Source organism: Chelon labrosus (genome assembly GCF_963514085.1).
Source record: "Chelon labrosus genome assembly, chromosome: 3".
Lineage (NCBI taxonomy): Eukaryota > Metazoa > Chordata > Actinopteri > Mugiliformes > Mugilidae > Chelon > Chelon labrosus.
Genome location: NC_140339.1, coordinates 1566229 through 1583203, shown reverse-complemented (window position 1 = coordinate 1583203; position 16975 = coordinate 1566229). Strand labels below are relative to the sequence as shown.

General features: G+C 43.9%; 1 protein-coding gene across 1 annotated transcript in view; it reads left to right on the top strand.

Annotated features, from left to right (window-relative positions):
* The window catches only part of shank2a (SH3 and multiple ankyrin repeat domains 2a), a 141750-nt gene that overhangs the window by 77689 nt on the left and 47086 nt on the right, over positions 1-16975 (top strand). The window contains 5 exon segments of the mRNA XM_084541366.1: positions 1396-1441; positions 1443-1523; positions 1526-1532; positions 3085-3198; positions 10332-10413. Of these exon segments, the coding sequence (XP_084397492.1) occupies positions 1396-1441; positions 1443-1523; positions 1526-1532; positions 3085-3198; positions 10332-10413 (330 nt within the window).

Sequence of the window (16975 nt, the reverse complement as noted above, 5' to 3'; positions counted from 1 at the left end):
GCAGAGGCAAAAACTTTATGCTGAAGCAAACTTTATTTCACTAAGTTTCTGTGGGATGAGGAGGAGATCAGCTCAAGAATCTGTCCCAGAGAGAAATATTCTGGATACCCTGACACCAAATGAACTGAGTGACCATTAGAAATGAGTGGCTGTTTGTAAGCTTGTAAACTTTGACTGTGATGGTTCATAAATAATGTGATTGGTCCCTTAATATTTGGGTATAAATCCTCTGCCCTAGTAGATATAAGTGAATTGAAGTTATTTCTTATGTGAACCAACTAGAAATAGAAGAAAAGACTTTATTCTCTTTGCATGCATGACGCAAAAAACAATCATGAAATTGCAAGATGCCGATCCCAGCTGTGCTTTTAAGAAGAATCAAATATAAACATCCATAAACAAATACTCCAATAAACCATCCCATCCAAAGACGATACGTATTAAATGTACTGCATATGAAACATGAACAGTTTGTCCTCAATTCTTTAACATCTTTTTTAATGCACTTCATTTTGGTTTTGCTCTTAATGAAAGATTTCTCGTCGTCTTTTTCTAAACAGACATTTCAACGTGTTGCAGCAGATAAGCTGCAGCTGTGTTACTGACGGCTGCATTCTGGTTCATCATCTGTCTCATACCGATGCAAAAACGCCCAGAAGCAGAACACGGATCCAGAGAGTTGTGTTTAAAGTGATATTATTTGACCAGTGTCAGGTTAAGACGAGGCTGGAGGTGAGGCAGGTAGGAAGCAGGCTGGACCTGCAGGCTGGGAGAAGTGGAGCGGTGCTGAGCTCGGCTGGAAGCTGGCTGGCTGTTTGAGGTGATGAACCCAGAGAGGGACGGGTTACAGATAAATCAAGCCTGGGTGCAAAGACGTAATCTAAATCCTTTAGACGCCCTGGATCAGCGAGGTAACAAACAGGTAGACACAACAAACTGGGGGGGGGGGGTCAGAGACCGGGGCATGATGCATGGATAGGCTTCAGGTGTGTGGACTGATTGCAGAGCAGGAGCTGATTGGATTACTCCACCCAGAGACTCAACACTCACAGTCAGAGGCAAAACAAGGACAAGAGACATGATGGAGGGAAAATAACCAGAAAACAGGAGGAACAGGGGAGAGGACGCGGAGCCATGATGCTATTAAGCCATCATTTATACACTGCTCTCTCCCTCAGCGACTCGTCAAAAGCGGGCCGTGCTAATCCGTACACGCCTTACAGTTTTCACCGCCAACATTTTTCCTGCCAGTTCATATTTGTGTCTCTGTGATTAACAGTTGCTTCCTCAGATTTCCTGCACAGCCGTAGATTCCCCGTGTCTCTGGTTTCGAGCTGTGTGCGACACTCCATCCCTGACCAGCTGTGTGTGTTTCTGTTTCCTCTCAGTCCCCAGCAGTCACAGCGAGACCGTAGGCACCAGGAGGAAGCTGTACAGCGCCCGTCCCTGGGAGACATTTTGTGGTGGTTCGTCCTTACACGGCCCAGGCAGAGGGAGAGATCAACCTGTACAAGAGCAGACAGGGGTCAAAGGTGAGACACTGGGAATAGAGCTGTCTGAAAAGGTTTTGCACCATCGATCATTTTCTGCAAAAAAATTTATCAAAACATCAACGAAGTCCTGAAAGTAGACAAATAGAACCCACTCAGACTCAGCCAGACCAGCCTCCCTGCCCTACTATTCTTTATGAGGGAACTGAATATGCTCCGGACAATCAATCACACATGTGGTGTTTAAAATCCCATAGCTATACATATATATATATATATATATGCCACAAGCCACAACATTATGACCTCTGACAGGAGAAGTCATTAACATTGACCATCTTGTGACAGTTCAGTGTTCTGCTGGGAAACTTCTGGACCTGGCATTCATTGGTGTGGATGTTACTTAGACATGTAGCACCCACCTAGACCAGACCAGGCACCCCCACCCCATAGCAATGACACTCCTTGATGGCAGCAGCCATCCCCAGCAGGATGCAGCCTGACACAGACACACACACAAAAACACTTTAGGAACAACTAAAAAAAAAACATGAAGAACAGCACAAGGTGTTGACCTGGCCTCCAGATTCACTAGATCCCAAACTGATCAAGTATCTGTTGGATGATCCACAGAGGCCCCTCCCCTCAAATACCCCCCCCCCCCCCCCCCCCCCCGTCCATTCTCTGATGAGTCACCATAAGGGAGACCTACACAATATTAGGTAGTCATAATGTTTTGCCTGAGAACCTGTACTGGTTTCAACTAAGACGCTATAACTGAAAAAGCAAATAAAATGATTTATTATTTATTTTATAATTGTGACTAAAAGTCAAACGACCGGAAATGAGACAGAACATCACCTGATGACAATGACTCTGCATCCTCCTCCTCATCAGCAGACGTTCTGTGAAGGATGTGAACATCATCAGAAACTATTAATGCCCTGCAGGAATGATTTATCCAATTACTGACTCATATTTATGTCCACAAAGCCCAGTCGTTTCTAATCAGAGAGCTTCCTGCTGCAGAGGGACGCATGATGTTTGTAGTTCATGATGAACCATGTCAGTCAGAAAAGTCACGGAAACTTACTTTGAATGCACGAGATATGTACGGTGTTCACATTTAACCATAAAAACATGGAGTCCTGCTTTGAACCCTTCTGTCAAACAGTGTTGAATTAAATTATCATTAAAAAGCTGAAAAAAATCAAACTTTATTTCTTTAATTCTTTCTTCTTAGACATGGAGGACACAGTGTGCTCTGTGTTTTATCAGGTTTCGCTGCATTTTAAACAGTTTTTTTGGTTTGAGCTCAGCTCCGATGTTAAACGATGATATTTAATCCCAACTCCTGACAGATGTAGGATTCAGATTCGACTAAACCGTACTCAGTGTTGATCTAACGTAGCAGACCGTGAGTGAGCGAGGACCTTTGCTTTAATGGCAGAACTCGTTATTTAAATGTGGCATTTAAATATAAAGTGTTTTAAATGATCTCTGGGAGGGGACACACTGTTCTGTTCTTTTATTTTGTGCCGTCGTCCTCCCTGTCTTCTCACTCCTCTCCGTCCTCTCTCCCCTCTTTCCCCAGTCCTGAGCATCGGAGAGGGGGGTTTCTGGGAGGGCAGCGCTCACGGCCAGGTGGGCTGGTTTCCGGCCGACTGTGTGGAGGAGATCCCGGCCAAGGCCACTGAGGAGAGGAGCTGTAAGTGTAATCACCTAGGGCTGCGTGGTGGTTGGAGGTGGGACAATGACTTATGTGGGACACGCACTGTTTGCCATTACCCAGTTTTTGTGGAGAGGGAGGCGAGGGAGGGGGGGCAGGGGGGCTGGATACAGAGGACAGAAGCCAAATGCTGAGAGTTCCTGAAGCAGAGTGATGGCACGTGGCTTTTCTTCCTCCGGTGTCTGAGCTGCATGTGTCTCTGCCTCCCCCCTCGTCTCTTTCTGCCCCCCCGGGCCGTGGTGCACAATGCTAAGCGCTGCGTTGCCCTGCTAACTCAGCTGTGCTCTGATGTCCTCTGGGTGCAGGCTAATGAACGTATCACGCCACGCTCCATCCCCCAGTTTTTCCTCGTCCTCACGTTCTCTTTGTGCTCTACTCTCTGAGAGGAAGGCGCAGCTTTTAGGACGAGGCCAGTTTTCTTTCCGTCTCTCTGACTGTCGTCCTCGCTCCGTGATCTTTGTCATCCTCTGGTATTCTCCTCTCTGGCAGTCTTTAATTATTGACATTATCACCCAGCATAGCGTTGCATAGAGTCAACTCCCAACACCCACCCGCTCTCTTAGCCGTCCCTGCTCTGAGGAGCATGTCAGCGCTGATCGAGGCAGATGGGGAGCAACTTGTTCTCCTCTCTCTGGCTGTTTGCCTTCTTCTGGGTGGCTTATTTTAAAGCTTAACCCAAGGCCGTTGGCGCGGGGAGCTTTTCTCACACTGTGCCATATTCACATTGCCCCCAGGTCTGCCTGCACAGAACGCCTGTCAGAAAATGGAGCACAGTATGGCGGCTTGCAAGAGCTCCATTCAGAGGCAGCCTCAGCCAAAACCACGGGTCACCTGTCCGTCTGTCCGTCTGTCTGTCTGCATGTCTGTCTGCATGTCTGTATGCTGCAGTTAGATGGACATTGGTCCACTCAGTAGTTATGGTTGATTGGAGAACTCATAGGAAACTGAGAAATAGGTTGGAAGTTAGTTTGAGCTTACCATTCACATGTCGTCTAGCTGCCATACAAAACTAGACGACAGATATCCAGAGTCCACAAGACTACTGAGATGCAAATTAAAAAATATATCATGATAACTAGTGAGCTGTTTTAACCTCTTGGGAGGTGAAGCTCACCTAAAACAATACCCAAAATAAATCAGAATTGGCTCCAAAACCAAGCTCCCAATCAGGCCCATATACATGACCCTGGTCTCTCTGGACCCTGGTCTCTCTGGACCCTGGTCTCTATGACCCCTGGTCTCTATGACCCCTGGTCTCCATGGACCCTGGTCTCCATGGACCCTGGTCTCTATATGGACCCTGGTCTCTATGGACCCTGGTCTCTATGATAGGTCAGACTTCAGTGTCAGTAACATTGTGTCTGATTAATTAGTGATCAACTAAAACGTCTTCTAGATCAGATCGTAGAAAACACCCTGATAGCAATGATATCATTCTGAACTCATTCAGCAACCCCTTGACCAGAACTGGACCAAGAGTTTAGAGAAATACCACAAAGGTTCTAGTAACAATAGAACCAGGCCCACTCTCCATTTGGACATTTGGAGAACCAAACCTCTTGAAAGTGAATCTGGCTACAAAATCCTACTGTTTCCACTACAGGAGGCAACGTACACACAATTCAACCTTTGGACATTTTATTTATTCTGGACATCATCACATTCTACCATTGTGATCATTATACAATCCAGAAGAAGATGGAGATTTCCTCCATGTTGTTCACACATGCAGCTGTGAAACGAGGAATGTTAGATATCATTACTTCCACTAAAACGGCTGCACTATTTGTTTTTGTTTTTATCTGTAGTAGCATCATATCCCCACTAGATGCAGGCAAATAATGCAGATTGCTTAGCTTGAAAGCGCATTATGTCACATCCTGTTTCTGTAGCGTCAAATAACTAAATAAAACGAAACTTATCCAAAAGATTAATTACATTACATTACATTATATTAACTACCTAAAATGACAGAAACCATCCTTGAAAAAAATGTATTTGGTGCGAATTTTTGTGTTTTAGTTTGACTCGTCCCGCCCACTAACATGGAGGGGGTGGAGCCTATGACCTATACTGCAGCCAGACACCAGGGGGAGCTCTACTTGCTTTGGCTTCACTTAGAGGAGCTGTTCCACCGTCCATCTTTATACTGTCTATGGTTAGAAACACAGATAATAAAACATTTGCACAAAAAAAAAGAAACTATGCACATTTTCCAGAAACACTACACCTTTAACCATCCGTAGAAGAATCATTCTTACAGGTGTGCTTCCATTTGTCAGTTCTATTTTGCCACATCTCTACACACTAAATCTTATATCAAAGGAGTCAGTTCAGGTTCCCGTTGTCATTTTCTGGCTTTAGAAAGAAATTCTACCATGTTTATCTACCAGGATCCTGGAGGACAAACTCTTCACAGACAATGCTTCATCTAAAGCGGCTCATGAGCAGCGAGATGAAAATAATTTGTTAACGGTATCTCTTCGGTACCTACGTCATCATTTATTCATCCTGAATGGAAGCGTTTAGTCCCACAACACTCTCCGTCAGGTGCAGGCTCAGCTGTTCTGTCTCCACATTGTGAATATGATGGAACATTGCTGCCAGCTCATGTGAAGCCCAGACATAATACTTCATATTTTTACACTGAATAATTGCCACAAGAGGAGTGGAATGAAAAACTGTATTTCATTTAAGCAAACAGTATTAACTGTTCTGTATAAGAAAACTGCTTGAGTGATGGGTAGATATGTCAGCGGCTGCTTTTAATTATGAACAATGTTTCTCCAACGTGATCAATTATTCAGATCCAACTCCACTGTTTCTATGGACGCTACATAAAAATAAAACGACTGTTGTGTCGTCTAAAGGTGAAAATAGAGTTGATCTTAGTCTTAATGTTGTTTCTCCTGAGGTGATTTGTTGTCCTTGATTGAAGCAGGAAGTAGTCTCCATGGTGACCGCTGGTCCAGGTCTCTCTGGTCCAGGAAGTAGTGTCCACGGTGACTGCTGGTCCAGGTCTCTCTGGTCCAGGAAGTAGTCTCCGTGGTGAAATTCAGATGACCAGATACCTTGTGTCAGAAAGTCTAAAATTACATCTGAATAGATGATTAGACAGAAGATGACGGTGACAAGACTTCTCATCTCCCTCTCTTACATGTGAAGGATGCGGCCTATCAGCGTTTTCATCTCCACAACCTACACACACACACACACACAAACACACACACACACACACACACACAGAAACACACACATGCTGGTTTAACTTGAACACTTTCTCCTTCTAATCCCTCTAATTCAATAGATGCAGTAGGATTAAGGCCCGCTTAGATAGATGCTTTGTCGAGGGTCAGGGTCAGGATCCTTCAGATCACTTGAGGGAGCTGTGCATGGGAAACACACACACACACACGCACACACATTCACAGTTCATTGATCATGCAGGTTCAGCAGTGTGTGTTTGGAGGGGGGAGGGGGGTCGGCCTCACAGACCAGGAAGCAAGCACTGCACATTTAAGTGAAAGCTTCACAAAAGGCTTGTCCGCTCCTGCAGCATGTGTTTTCATTCAGTTCTTCATATATTTGACTCTGTTCAACTTCTAAAATGAAAGATCTGTCAAATTAACTTGAATATTTTGAAAGGCACAATGGATCAAACATTCATGTCAACACATAGGTTACAGTAGAAGAGCAAACCCCTCCGTCAGATACTCACTGTTTATGATCGGTGGCAGACTGAGGCCGGCGGGGCCGTCGCTCGTTGACCCTCAGTAGAAATAACACTACAGTTCTATAATGCAGGGGTGCAAAACATATGGCCCGGGGGCCAAAACCGGCCTGCCAAAGGGTCCAACATGGCCCGCAAGATGTGCTAAAATTACACTGAAGACGTTAACTGCAATTTTTCAATAAAAGTAGCTGCTATTCCTAATTTGTCCACTAGGGGTTCGTCTGTTTTAGTGAGATGTCGCCCTTTAAAACAACACTGAGACACAGAACTAACCAGCAGCAATGCAACAAAATTGCATTTATTTTTCTAAGTGGAGTTGTCGTTAGTTACAGGTTATTATGCTACTACGTTACTGGGCCGTCCCACTTGAGATCAAATTGGGCCGAATGTGGCCCCAGAACTAAAAGGAGTTTGACACTCCTGCTGTAATGCCAGACTCCTGATATTCTGTCTTTTATTCCTTACTTCCTTCGTCCTTGCCAAACCTTGAAGCATACATTACCCACAATGCAGTCTGACCACTTAAGCTGAGGACATACTACAAGAGCCAAGTCAGAGTCCATCTGTTCCAGTGTTTCCAATCAAGTCCTAAAAGTAGACAAAGAGAACCCAATCAACCAAATGAAACAGAAATATTATACTTGCAGTACACAATACAGAGAAATGAGCCAATATTACATATCAGTGACTTGCAAAACTACACATCTCCCTTGTTTTCAGTAAATACTGTAAAGTGTCCGTGGACTGCAGCTCTTCTACAGACGACACTGAACTAATTCACCTGTAATCCTGCTCCACTTTAATGAGCAAAGAAGTCACATGTGGCGCCGCATGGTCCCAGAGGTGTCGTCAAAAACAGCTTCCCTGAGTTTGTCTAATAAACACGACCCAGGAGACGCGGCGTACGCAGTAATTAGCTCTCTGCGCTTCTGTAGTGCAGCACATCAGAGACGAGGGACGAACACACAGCTACGTCTTCATTTAGGCTCACATCGTTCACATTTCTGGGAAAATAGCGTCAGTTTGGCCAATGACAGGAAGTGGAGACGTAATGTCCATATTTATATACAGTCTATGCTTTAGACCAAGAGAAAAGATTTGAAATCATTGACTGATTTAAACAACTTCTTCTTCTTCACCTACAAAAAAAATTCTGCTTCTATATGAATCAAATAACCACTGGTTTCTCCTTTAATTCTCTTTCTTGTTTGTATTTCCATAGATTAAAAGACAAAGGGTAAATTTACTTGTTTAGTTATTTATTACGTTTTTATTTTAGAGTCTGAAAACCAAACTTGAAATATCAGTAAGTACCCAGACCTAGTGATTCTACTACGACAAAATAATACAATCCGTTATAATTCCAGTCACAGTCTGACGTAGACGGTGTTGTGATCTCAGATTGAAGCCCAACGACCGACTTCATGTTTTAGCTCCGGCTCGTCGGCCTCGTTCTCACTCGGCTCCGTCTCTGTGCCGTGAGGTGAGATACAACTGATGTAAGAGAGGAGGGAGAAATAAAGACCTGGAGGAAACCCAGGGAGGACCAGATGTCCAATAGGATCCATTTCTGCTCCCACACTCACACACACACAGTCACACACATGCTCGCAGTATAAACAGCTGACAGAATGATGCAAATACAGATGCAGTCTAGCGTACATGTTTTCACACATCAACACAAATATGAATACATTGTGTTCTCATCAGTGATGCATACGCACACTAACACACTAACACACACACACACACACACAGTTGCCTGCACCGTCTCTATTGATCTGTGACCATAGTAACCAGCTGGTCGCAATCAGACAGCAGTTGCCATGGAGTGTGACGATGCTGTGGACGTACTATTCTCCTCCCGTCCGTTCCTCTGCTGTTACACATAATATCTCTGTTTATGTCTTTATTTCGCCTCCTTCCTCTTCTCCTTTCTTATCTCTATCAGCTGTTAGTTTACCTCCCTCCCTCCCTCCCTCCCTCCCTCCAATCTGACACCGTGGACGCAGAATATTGGAGGAGAGGAAAAAAAAGTGTTCCTGCAAAGATGACAAGATCTAAGCCGGATCAGAGGAGATGGAGTTTCTGTGAAAGTGTGACAGCTGGTGTGAGAGTATGTGAAGGAAGGAGAGGGGGGGAGGAGGGGGGAGGAGGGGGGAGATGGTGCTGAGCAGGACAAATAAAAGAGACGGACTAAGACGGACTTTACTCTGGGGGTCGTGTGTGTCAGAAATAATCAGTGTTTAACACATTCAGCTCTGTTTTTATTCTCATTTAGTGCGTGAAAATAATGTTTGACACCTCTGTAGAAGATTAAACCGTCAGGTGTTTTTATATTTAACTGAAACCTCTTGTTGCCCCGTGATGGTGACGGTGAGACAGCCAGACCGTCGTTTGTTCCCTCTAATCCACTGACGAAAATCTAAATGTGAAATCTTTGAAACCAATTGGTTTAATCTTTCTGACCCTTTTTCAACTCAACTTGTTTGTTTTGTGACTAAGCTTTAAACAAAGGAGACAAACAGCAAATCTAAATATTTCTTTGGAAACAAAAGAGTTTATAGAGCAAAAAAAAAAAACAGGTTTACATCTGTCCTTCATGGAGGGAAGTGGTTTCATTCTGTTGTTTCTTCAAACCGTGTTTTATGGTTTAAATGAACAGACAGAGTTTGTTCAGACGACAGCTGATTCTCTTTTGGCCTTAATTTCATAACAACTAGGAGATGAACATGTTTACAGGAAACGTTTGGTGCCTTCATCCATCAGTCAGTGATAGACAGACAGACACTGGACTGGACGTATGGTTGTTGGTTGTCAATTCATTTAATTTCACTGTAATTTCATTTAATATTCACTTATTTTATTATTCTTGTAAATATTGTGGATGTAGATTTAGTTTTCCTATTTTATTTTATTCGTTATATATTATGTATGGTACGCTGAGTCCCTGTACATGCTCCTGCAACAGTGACATTTACCAGTTTGGGATTCATAAAACATCCTTCCATCCATCCTTCCATTGTTACATCCTTCCATCCTTCCATCCATCCTTCCTTCCATCCATTGTTCCATCCATCCATCCATCCTTCCATCCATTGTTCCATCCATCCATCCATCCTTCTGTTTATTTATCTTATCCATCCATCCATCCATCCTTCTATTTATGTAGTTATTTATCTATAACAGTTAGTGTCAGTTTTTACGTCTCTATTTGTCCAGACGGTGTTTCCTCAGCTCTGATGTCTGTCACTGATTTATAAACTCTTGTAAATGCTGGTATTGATCTCTCTCTCTCTCTCTCTCTCTCTCTCTCTCTCTCTCTCTCTCTCTCTCTCTCTCTCTCTCTCTCTCTCTCTCTCTCTCTGTGATTTGTCAGATTCCCGAGCGGACCGGGCCGACAGGAGGAAGCTCTTCAGACACTACACCGTGGGCTCCTACGACAGCTTTGACGCCTCGAGGTGAGACCTCACGAAATCCACTTTATTGTTTCAAACGTGCAGAATACATCATGTCAACAAGTCACATTCTACGTATTTACAACCTCTTCATCTCATGTTCCTCTTAAAACAAAAACCTCAATGAGCTTTTTGTTCAGACCTCTCCTCTGTTCTCCAGGAATAAAAAATAAAAAAGCTGTAGAAGCAGATTTAAGATGCAGCCGCGTCCTCTCTGCCAAGTGTAAAGTTCTGTCTAATGGTACCTGACGCTGCATCCCAAGGCTTCTGTTTTAAGTTATTCTGCTCCTCTCTCCTCTGCTCTCCTCCGCCGTCACATCCACTTCAACATGAGCTTCATTAGAAATGAAGATGGATGTATACGCCTCTGTTTATATGAGGGAGAGAGAAGGGAAGGAGAGCTGAATATATTGTGAACAGACCCTGTTTAAACGAATCAATGGAAGGGGCGAGCTCCATGTCCTTGTAGGAACATGTAAATTAATGAGCTCTGGGTTGTGTTTGATCACTTCAGGTAATCTGCCCGGCATCATCCCAACACGTACGTCGATTTAACTGCTGCCTGGATTTATAATGCTGCACTAAGGTTTTAGAGTCCTTCAGAATGTTCTACATTTCTGCACAAAAAGGATTTAAACCATTCACACAAGTCATCAAACTAGACAAAGAGAAACCAGTCAAACTAAATAAACTAAAATATTATACTTATGTGTTTCTTAATTCACAAAAATTATCCAATATTACATATCACTGAGGTCCAAGTTAATTTCAAGGCCCAATTAGAGTCCATCTGTTCAGAAGTTCATCAAACATGGGGGTGCTAATGTCCTGGTTTGGGCCTGTTCTGCTGCATCTGGACCAGGACGGCTTGTCCTCATTGATGGACCAATGAATTCTGAATTCTACCAGTGAACTCTAAAAGAAAATGTCAGGACATCTGTCCATGAGCTGAATGTGAAGAGAATCTGGGTCATGCAGCAAGACAACGAGAACCAAGAACACAAGTGGTTCTACAAAAGAACGGTTAAAGAAGAACAAGATGAATGTTTAGGAACGGCCAAGTCAAAGTCCTGACCTTAATCCAATAGAAATGTTGTGGAAGGACCTGAAGCAAGCAGTTGATGTGAGGAAACCCACCAACATCTCAGAACTGAAGTGGTTCTGTTCTGAGGAATGGGCTAAAATTCCTCCAAGCTGCTGTAGACCACTGATCAGCTGTTACCAGAAATGTTTGGTTTCCGGTAACTGCTGCACGCAGCGGGGTCACAACAGGTACCGAAAGCAAGGGTTCACTCAGTTTTACAACTCACAAATATGAACAAATGATAAATTTACTTGAATAAGTAAACACACAATTGTAATATTTCTGTATCTTGGGTTTGATTGGGTTCTCTTTGCCTACTTTCAGGACTTTTTATGCAGTAATGTAGAAAATTCAGAAAAGTTCTAACACTTGCAGAGAAGGCAAACATTTGCTCAATCCCGTAACAGATGAGTAGTCTATCACATTATGTCAATATTGCAGACAAACGCTGTGCATGAACAGTCTCGGACCTCAAACCGCTCATTCTCATGAATTTCTCTGTTGACACATCGTACAGTTGTGTGTAAATGCAGACTCGTTCTAAAATCTTAGACCTTTCCACCATTCACGTCCTCATAACTGCCCTTACCATTCATGTGCGTATTGCATCTCCAGATGGACTCAGGGTCTGCAAGGCTGTAGTTAAGGTAGTTAAGGTCTGGTCTACTGTATCTCCAGACTTGTATCTGTGGAGTTAGGTGGTTCAGTTGGATGGAGTCTTGACTCAATATTTGTCAGAAAGAGGATCAGTAGAGGAACAAGTTCTGAAAGAAGATGTTCAAATGCTTCAATATGAGTTCACAGGACGTTGAATCTTGATGGACATGAGCAAAACGGTTTCAAGAGAGGTATCAAAAACTAGAAACACATTTTGGACAATACCCTCTGTCAGTGCATTCTTTACTTTACTTTTGAAGTCGACATGAAACGACAGGGAAGGTTCAGCATACACGTATGATATATTCTGTAGTTAACACGCCTTTTTAAGTTCTGTCACGTTGAACTCTTCCTTTAACCCGTCTATATGAGCCACATCTCATTCCTGGAGAGTTATAAGACCAGGCTCTATGCATCAGGGCGACAGACCACTCCATCAAAACTATTTCAAGGAAAGAGTTGGCCCGCTGCTGCCGGGTCAGAGCCAACATTTTATTTGGCTGCAGCGCGTCAAGCCCATAAAATCTGTGTCTGTTGCAAGGACAAAATCTAGAGGGGGATGGTCATTAGTCAGTGGGACACTAAAAGTCAGAGATACCCGTTTCCAGAATTTGGCAACGTCTGGGCATTCCCATTAGGAGAAATCACTGTGTAGGACCATGTAGCTTCTGCTGGCAGTGACTCATGAGGCTCAGAAATAATGTCCTAAATAAAAATGCTCCAGCATCTGAAAGTTAGCAAACGTCTCCCACCACTGATGCTTCATCGTCATGTGAGGAGCATCATCGTCAGCTCTGTTTATCATCCTTACACATTTATAGGCTTTCATCTGCTAATGGACAGTAATGAATCTGATGTCCACCCAGGCCTGAAACAACGTGATGATTTAATTCTAATATCTGAATCTGCCACCCTCCTCGGGTGCATGTGGTAGGACCAGTGGCGCTGTGGTGAGGCTGTGAAGGACATGCTGACATTTCCCCTCGTCACTCTGCTGCCTCTCCTCTGGCAGGAACATGCTGGAAGATGTTTCTGTCAGTGATTTGGGTCAAGGTGAACCGTTGCAGGGCTGGAGACCGGTTGTGGCCGAATTGTGGCAGAGACAGAGGGCCCATGTGACGTTTAAAGGTCCAGGGGAAATCTCATCTGGAAATGAAACTTTAACCTGAATATAGCCTCACCTCTGCTCCCTAATGGAAAAAAAACAGTTTTTTTTAGTAAGCTGACTTTTCTGAGGCTCTCACGTCAAGTCCTTCCTGCACTTAAAATATTCATATTTGTTTTTTAACTGGCAGAGGCTGCTGGTAAATTCTGCATGAGGCAGGAGGAAGTTTCCTGGTCTGTGTGTGAGAGGAAGGACTCACACATATTAACTAAAGGATAAACTGAGCTGCCAACGCCCCGGTGAAGAAACCCTGATGTATTTACAGAAACAGAAAAATAATATATATATATCTTGAATACAGAGCCCATCATTCATGAGCAGGAAATGAAAATAGAGGCCACTATGACTGACTGTAGCATGGATACAGATAGACAAACCCTAATGAGGGGGTTGCAGCATTGTTTCTGTGTAGATGTAAGCACTGCAGAACTTAAAAGCAATTATATATAAAAATAAAAAAATATATATATTATGCAGTTGTCATAAATAGAGTCTGGAAAGCATTTATTTTTTTTTTGGTACTTTAGGTTTTCTTCTAAACAGCAGTCTTCCAATGTTTTGTCAACCCATCCGTCCACCCTGACATCTTCCCTGCCCTGTTCTATAACTACACGGAGCAGCCTCCTTATTATTATTAAAGGCCGCAAATAGAAATCCAGAACCTAAAAAATAAAAAGCCCACACTGTAAACAACCTCTCTGGCTTCACTGGATGGAGGACACGGGAGGAGACAGGAACAACAGAACTTTAATCAAGCTTAATTTGTACAGAACAAAAGTGCAGGGGAATATAAACACGCCAGAGTCCGAGCTAAAAGGTCGTAGTGAAGTAAAACTAACGCAAAGAGACAGCAACAACAAAATAAAACGGGAAACAAGGAAGCCAAACACGTCATCAGGACACCTGAGAAGGAGGTCGTAAACGTGGTCAGACACGAGGTGGACTCATAAAACAACATAATGGAACTTTTTACAACCATAATTTACCATGATACCTTTATATTTTTATTTGTCTCTTATTTGAGTTACCTGTGGACTAGTCCCTTACATCCAGTGTTATCTGACAGAAGATCTCTTTAGAACAAAGTACAGAAACCAATACACTGCTGCAGAAACCCCACAATGACTTTTTAACCCTCTGTGTCCCGATGACGGTTTAAAACTCGACTAAAAGTTGTTAACCTTACCGAGGTGCAGAGCTCTTCATTTGTCCTGTGCATCTTCCGCTGGGATCTTTACTGGCTGAGGCAGCAGTGGAGATGGAGAGGTGGAGGAAAGACAGAAGTGGGTTTTCATACATGATGCATCAGCTCTCAGCTGGAGGAATGAACCTGCAACCGACTGTACTCTGCTGCATTTGAGGCGGGAGGTTAGAAATGACAGATAGCTCAGCTAGCATCGTTCTGTGATGTGTGACGAGGAGGTTGAACCCAAATACAGACACGAGGTGAAGCCAGAGCAGGAGACAAAGAACTGTGTCCTGTTTGCCGAGGGGTAAACAGGACACAGGTGGCACAAAGAGAAACCATCATTATAATCAGAGGGAAAACACAGACAGGAAGTGAAGCTGGACAAGAAGAAGCTTTAACAAAATCAAAAGAGGAAGCAGAAGAAGAAAAACCAAACGGAAAAGATTTAAAACTCCATGTCAGTTTTCTCTATCCATCACTGAATTGCAGAGTTTGACGGCTGTCTCTAGCCACCGTGCCCTTGAGCCAGGCGTTCAGTAGAACAGTTGTGCAGGAGGAGATGCAGGCGTACAGAGCCTCTCCTCCTGACTATAAATACACCGAGGCCTCCCACAGTGAAGCCCAGATTGAGGCGGCGTGCTCCATTGATCGGCGCGTCCCGCTTCCTGCATGCTCCGCTGTGTTTTGATAAATCAGCACCCCCCCACCTCCCCCCTCCCCACCTCTTCCTCACTTGTTGAACAAGATGACACCTTTGATAAACGGTCAGGCCCTTCTTCCTCATCCTTCTTCTTCTTCTTCTTCTTGGTCTTCGCTGCGTGCTGGGCTGACCTATTGAAGCGGCCACACGGTGTCAGATTTGGCTGATCAAGGTGTGATTACACAGAGGGTGTGTGTGTGTGTGTGTGTGTGTGTGTGTGTGAGGGAATGCTGGGAGATAACCTTCAGTGTGTCAGCATCGCCGGCCTCCTTCCTCTCTGGACAGATTGCGTTGCTAAGGGAACTGTTGCTAGGATGGCAGTCGCGCCTCTCTCTCCTTCTTTATTCTCTCCTCTCTCTGTCCTTCTTTTTTATTTTTTTTTTCTTCCTTCCCTCTCCCATCCCACGTGTCTCTACTCGCTGTAATCCTTGCACCTAATATCAGCTGAGTGATGCACCTTTACAGCAAACCCCCTCAGGCTGGAGGAGCAAACTTGCGGTCGGTCCTGCTGCTGCTGATGATGATGATGCTGATCGGTGTCAGAGCACCAGGCTCAGCCCTGATTACTGCAGGAAATGAGAGATGGAACGTACCATTTTCTCCAAGTATATTCCAGGAATAAATCAAAAAATCAAAAAAAAGAGTAGTGGAGGGAGGGGTGGAGGATGGATACTGAGAGCTGAGGAGAAGCTGTCAGATTAGACATCCTGCTGCTGAGTCAAACTTAAAGAGGAGCCTTTCCTTCTCTTACTGTTGGAGCATTCCTGCTCTCAGATGCTGCATCACCTTTTTGGAGGATTCCTCGTAAACAGCTGCAGCAGTTTAGGTCGGAACAAGCGACCGCCGCTGCTCTGACTCTTGGTTTAAGAGGGCAAACCTGGAGGTATCTGCTAATAACTGCAAACATGGAGAGTTGGAGGGTTTACATCATCAATGCATCGATTTCCAAAACCTAAACAAAGACGGGGGGGTCAACTAGACATTTATATTTACTGGATTACTTCTAATCTACCCAGAGACAGCTCATACTCACCGTCTGTCAGCTGTTCATTTGATTTAATAGAAAAACTTTTAAAACTTTATTGAGAAGTTCTGTTGATGTGCAAACGTCTAAATGCACGGTGCAAAAATACACCTGCCTTTAAAATGACCACAAGTCATCCAGTTCAGGTGTAGTCTTCAAAATAAAGTAAAACATGTGCAACATTCATTAATACACAGGATTAGATGTTACAATCCCTTGTGCCAAGATCCCAGGCAAAACACATTTAGAGGCCCTGTCCAACTGAGAAACCCTAACAAACCTATAGTCATGTGATATGACGCTTAACCTACAATCTAAATGAACTAAGTAAATGCTGCTGGCTTGTATGTCCCGCTCAGCAGCTGACGCTAACTCAAACCTTGTGAAATATAAGCTAACCAAATGCTACTGGCTAGCTTAACCTACAATCTACATAAACTAAGTAAAAGCTGCTGGCTTGTAGGCCCACAGAGCAGCAGAGGATAGTTCGAACCTTGTGAAATATGAGCTAACCTAACGGTGCTGGCTTGTATGGTCCGCTCAGCAGCTAACCATAGCTACCAAACAACATGAAGGCATCAGGAACCTGGCCTAAACAACAGCAGTATGCAGCATGTCATTGGGGTCACCGATGTTTCATTAAGTTAGGCCCACGACACCTCGAGAAGGCTTAACAGTGACTTCCAGCGTCCTGGAGTCACCCCCCTCCACACTGCCACTGCACAACCCCGTTTTCCTCACCATTC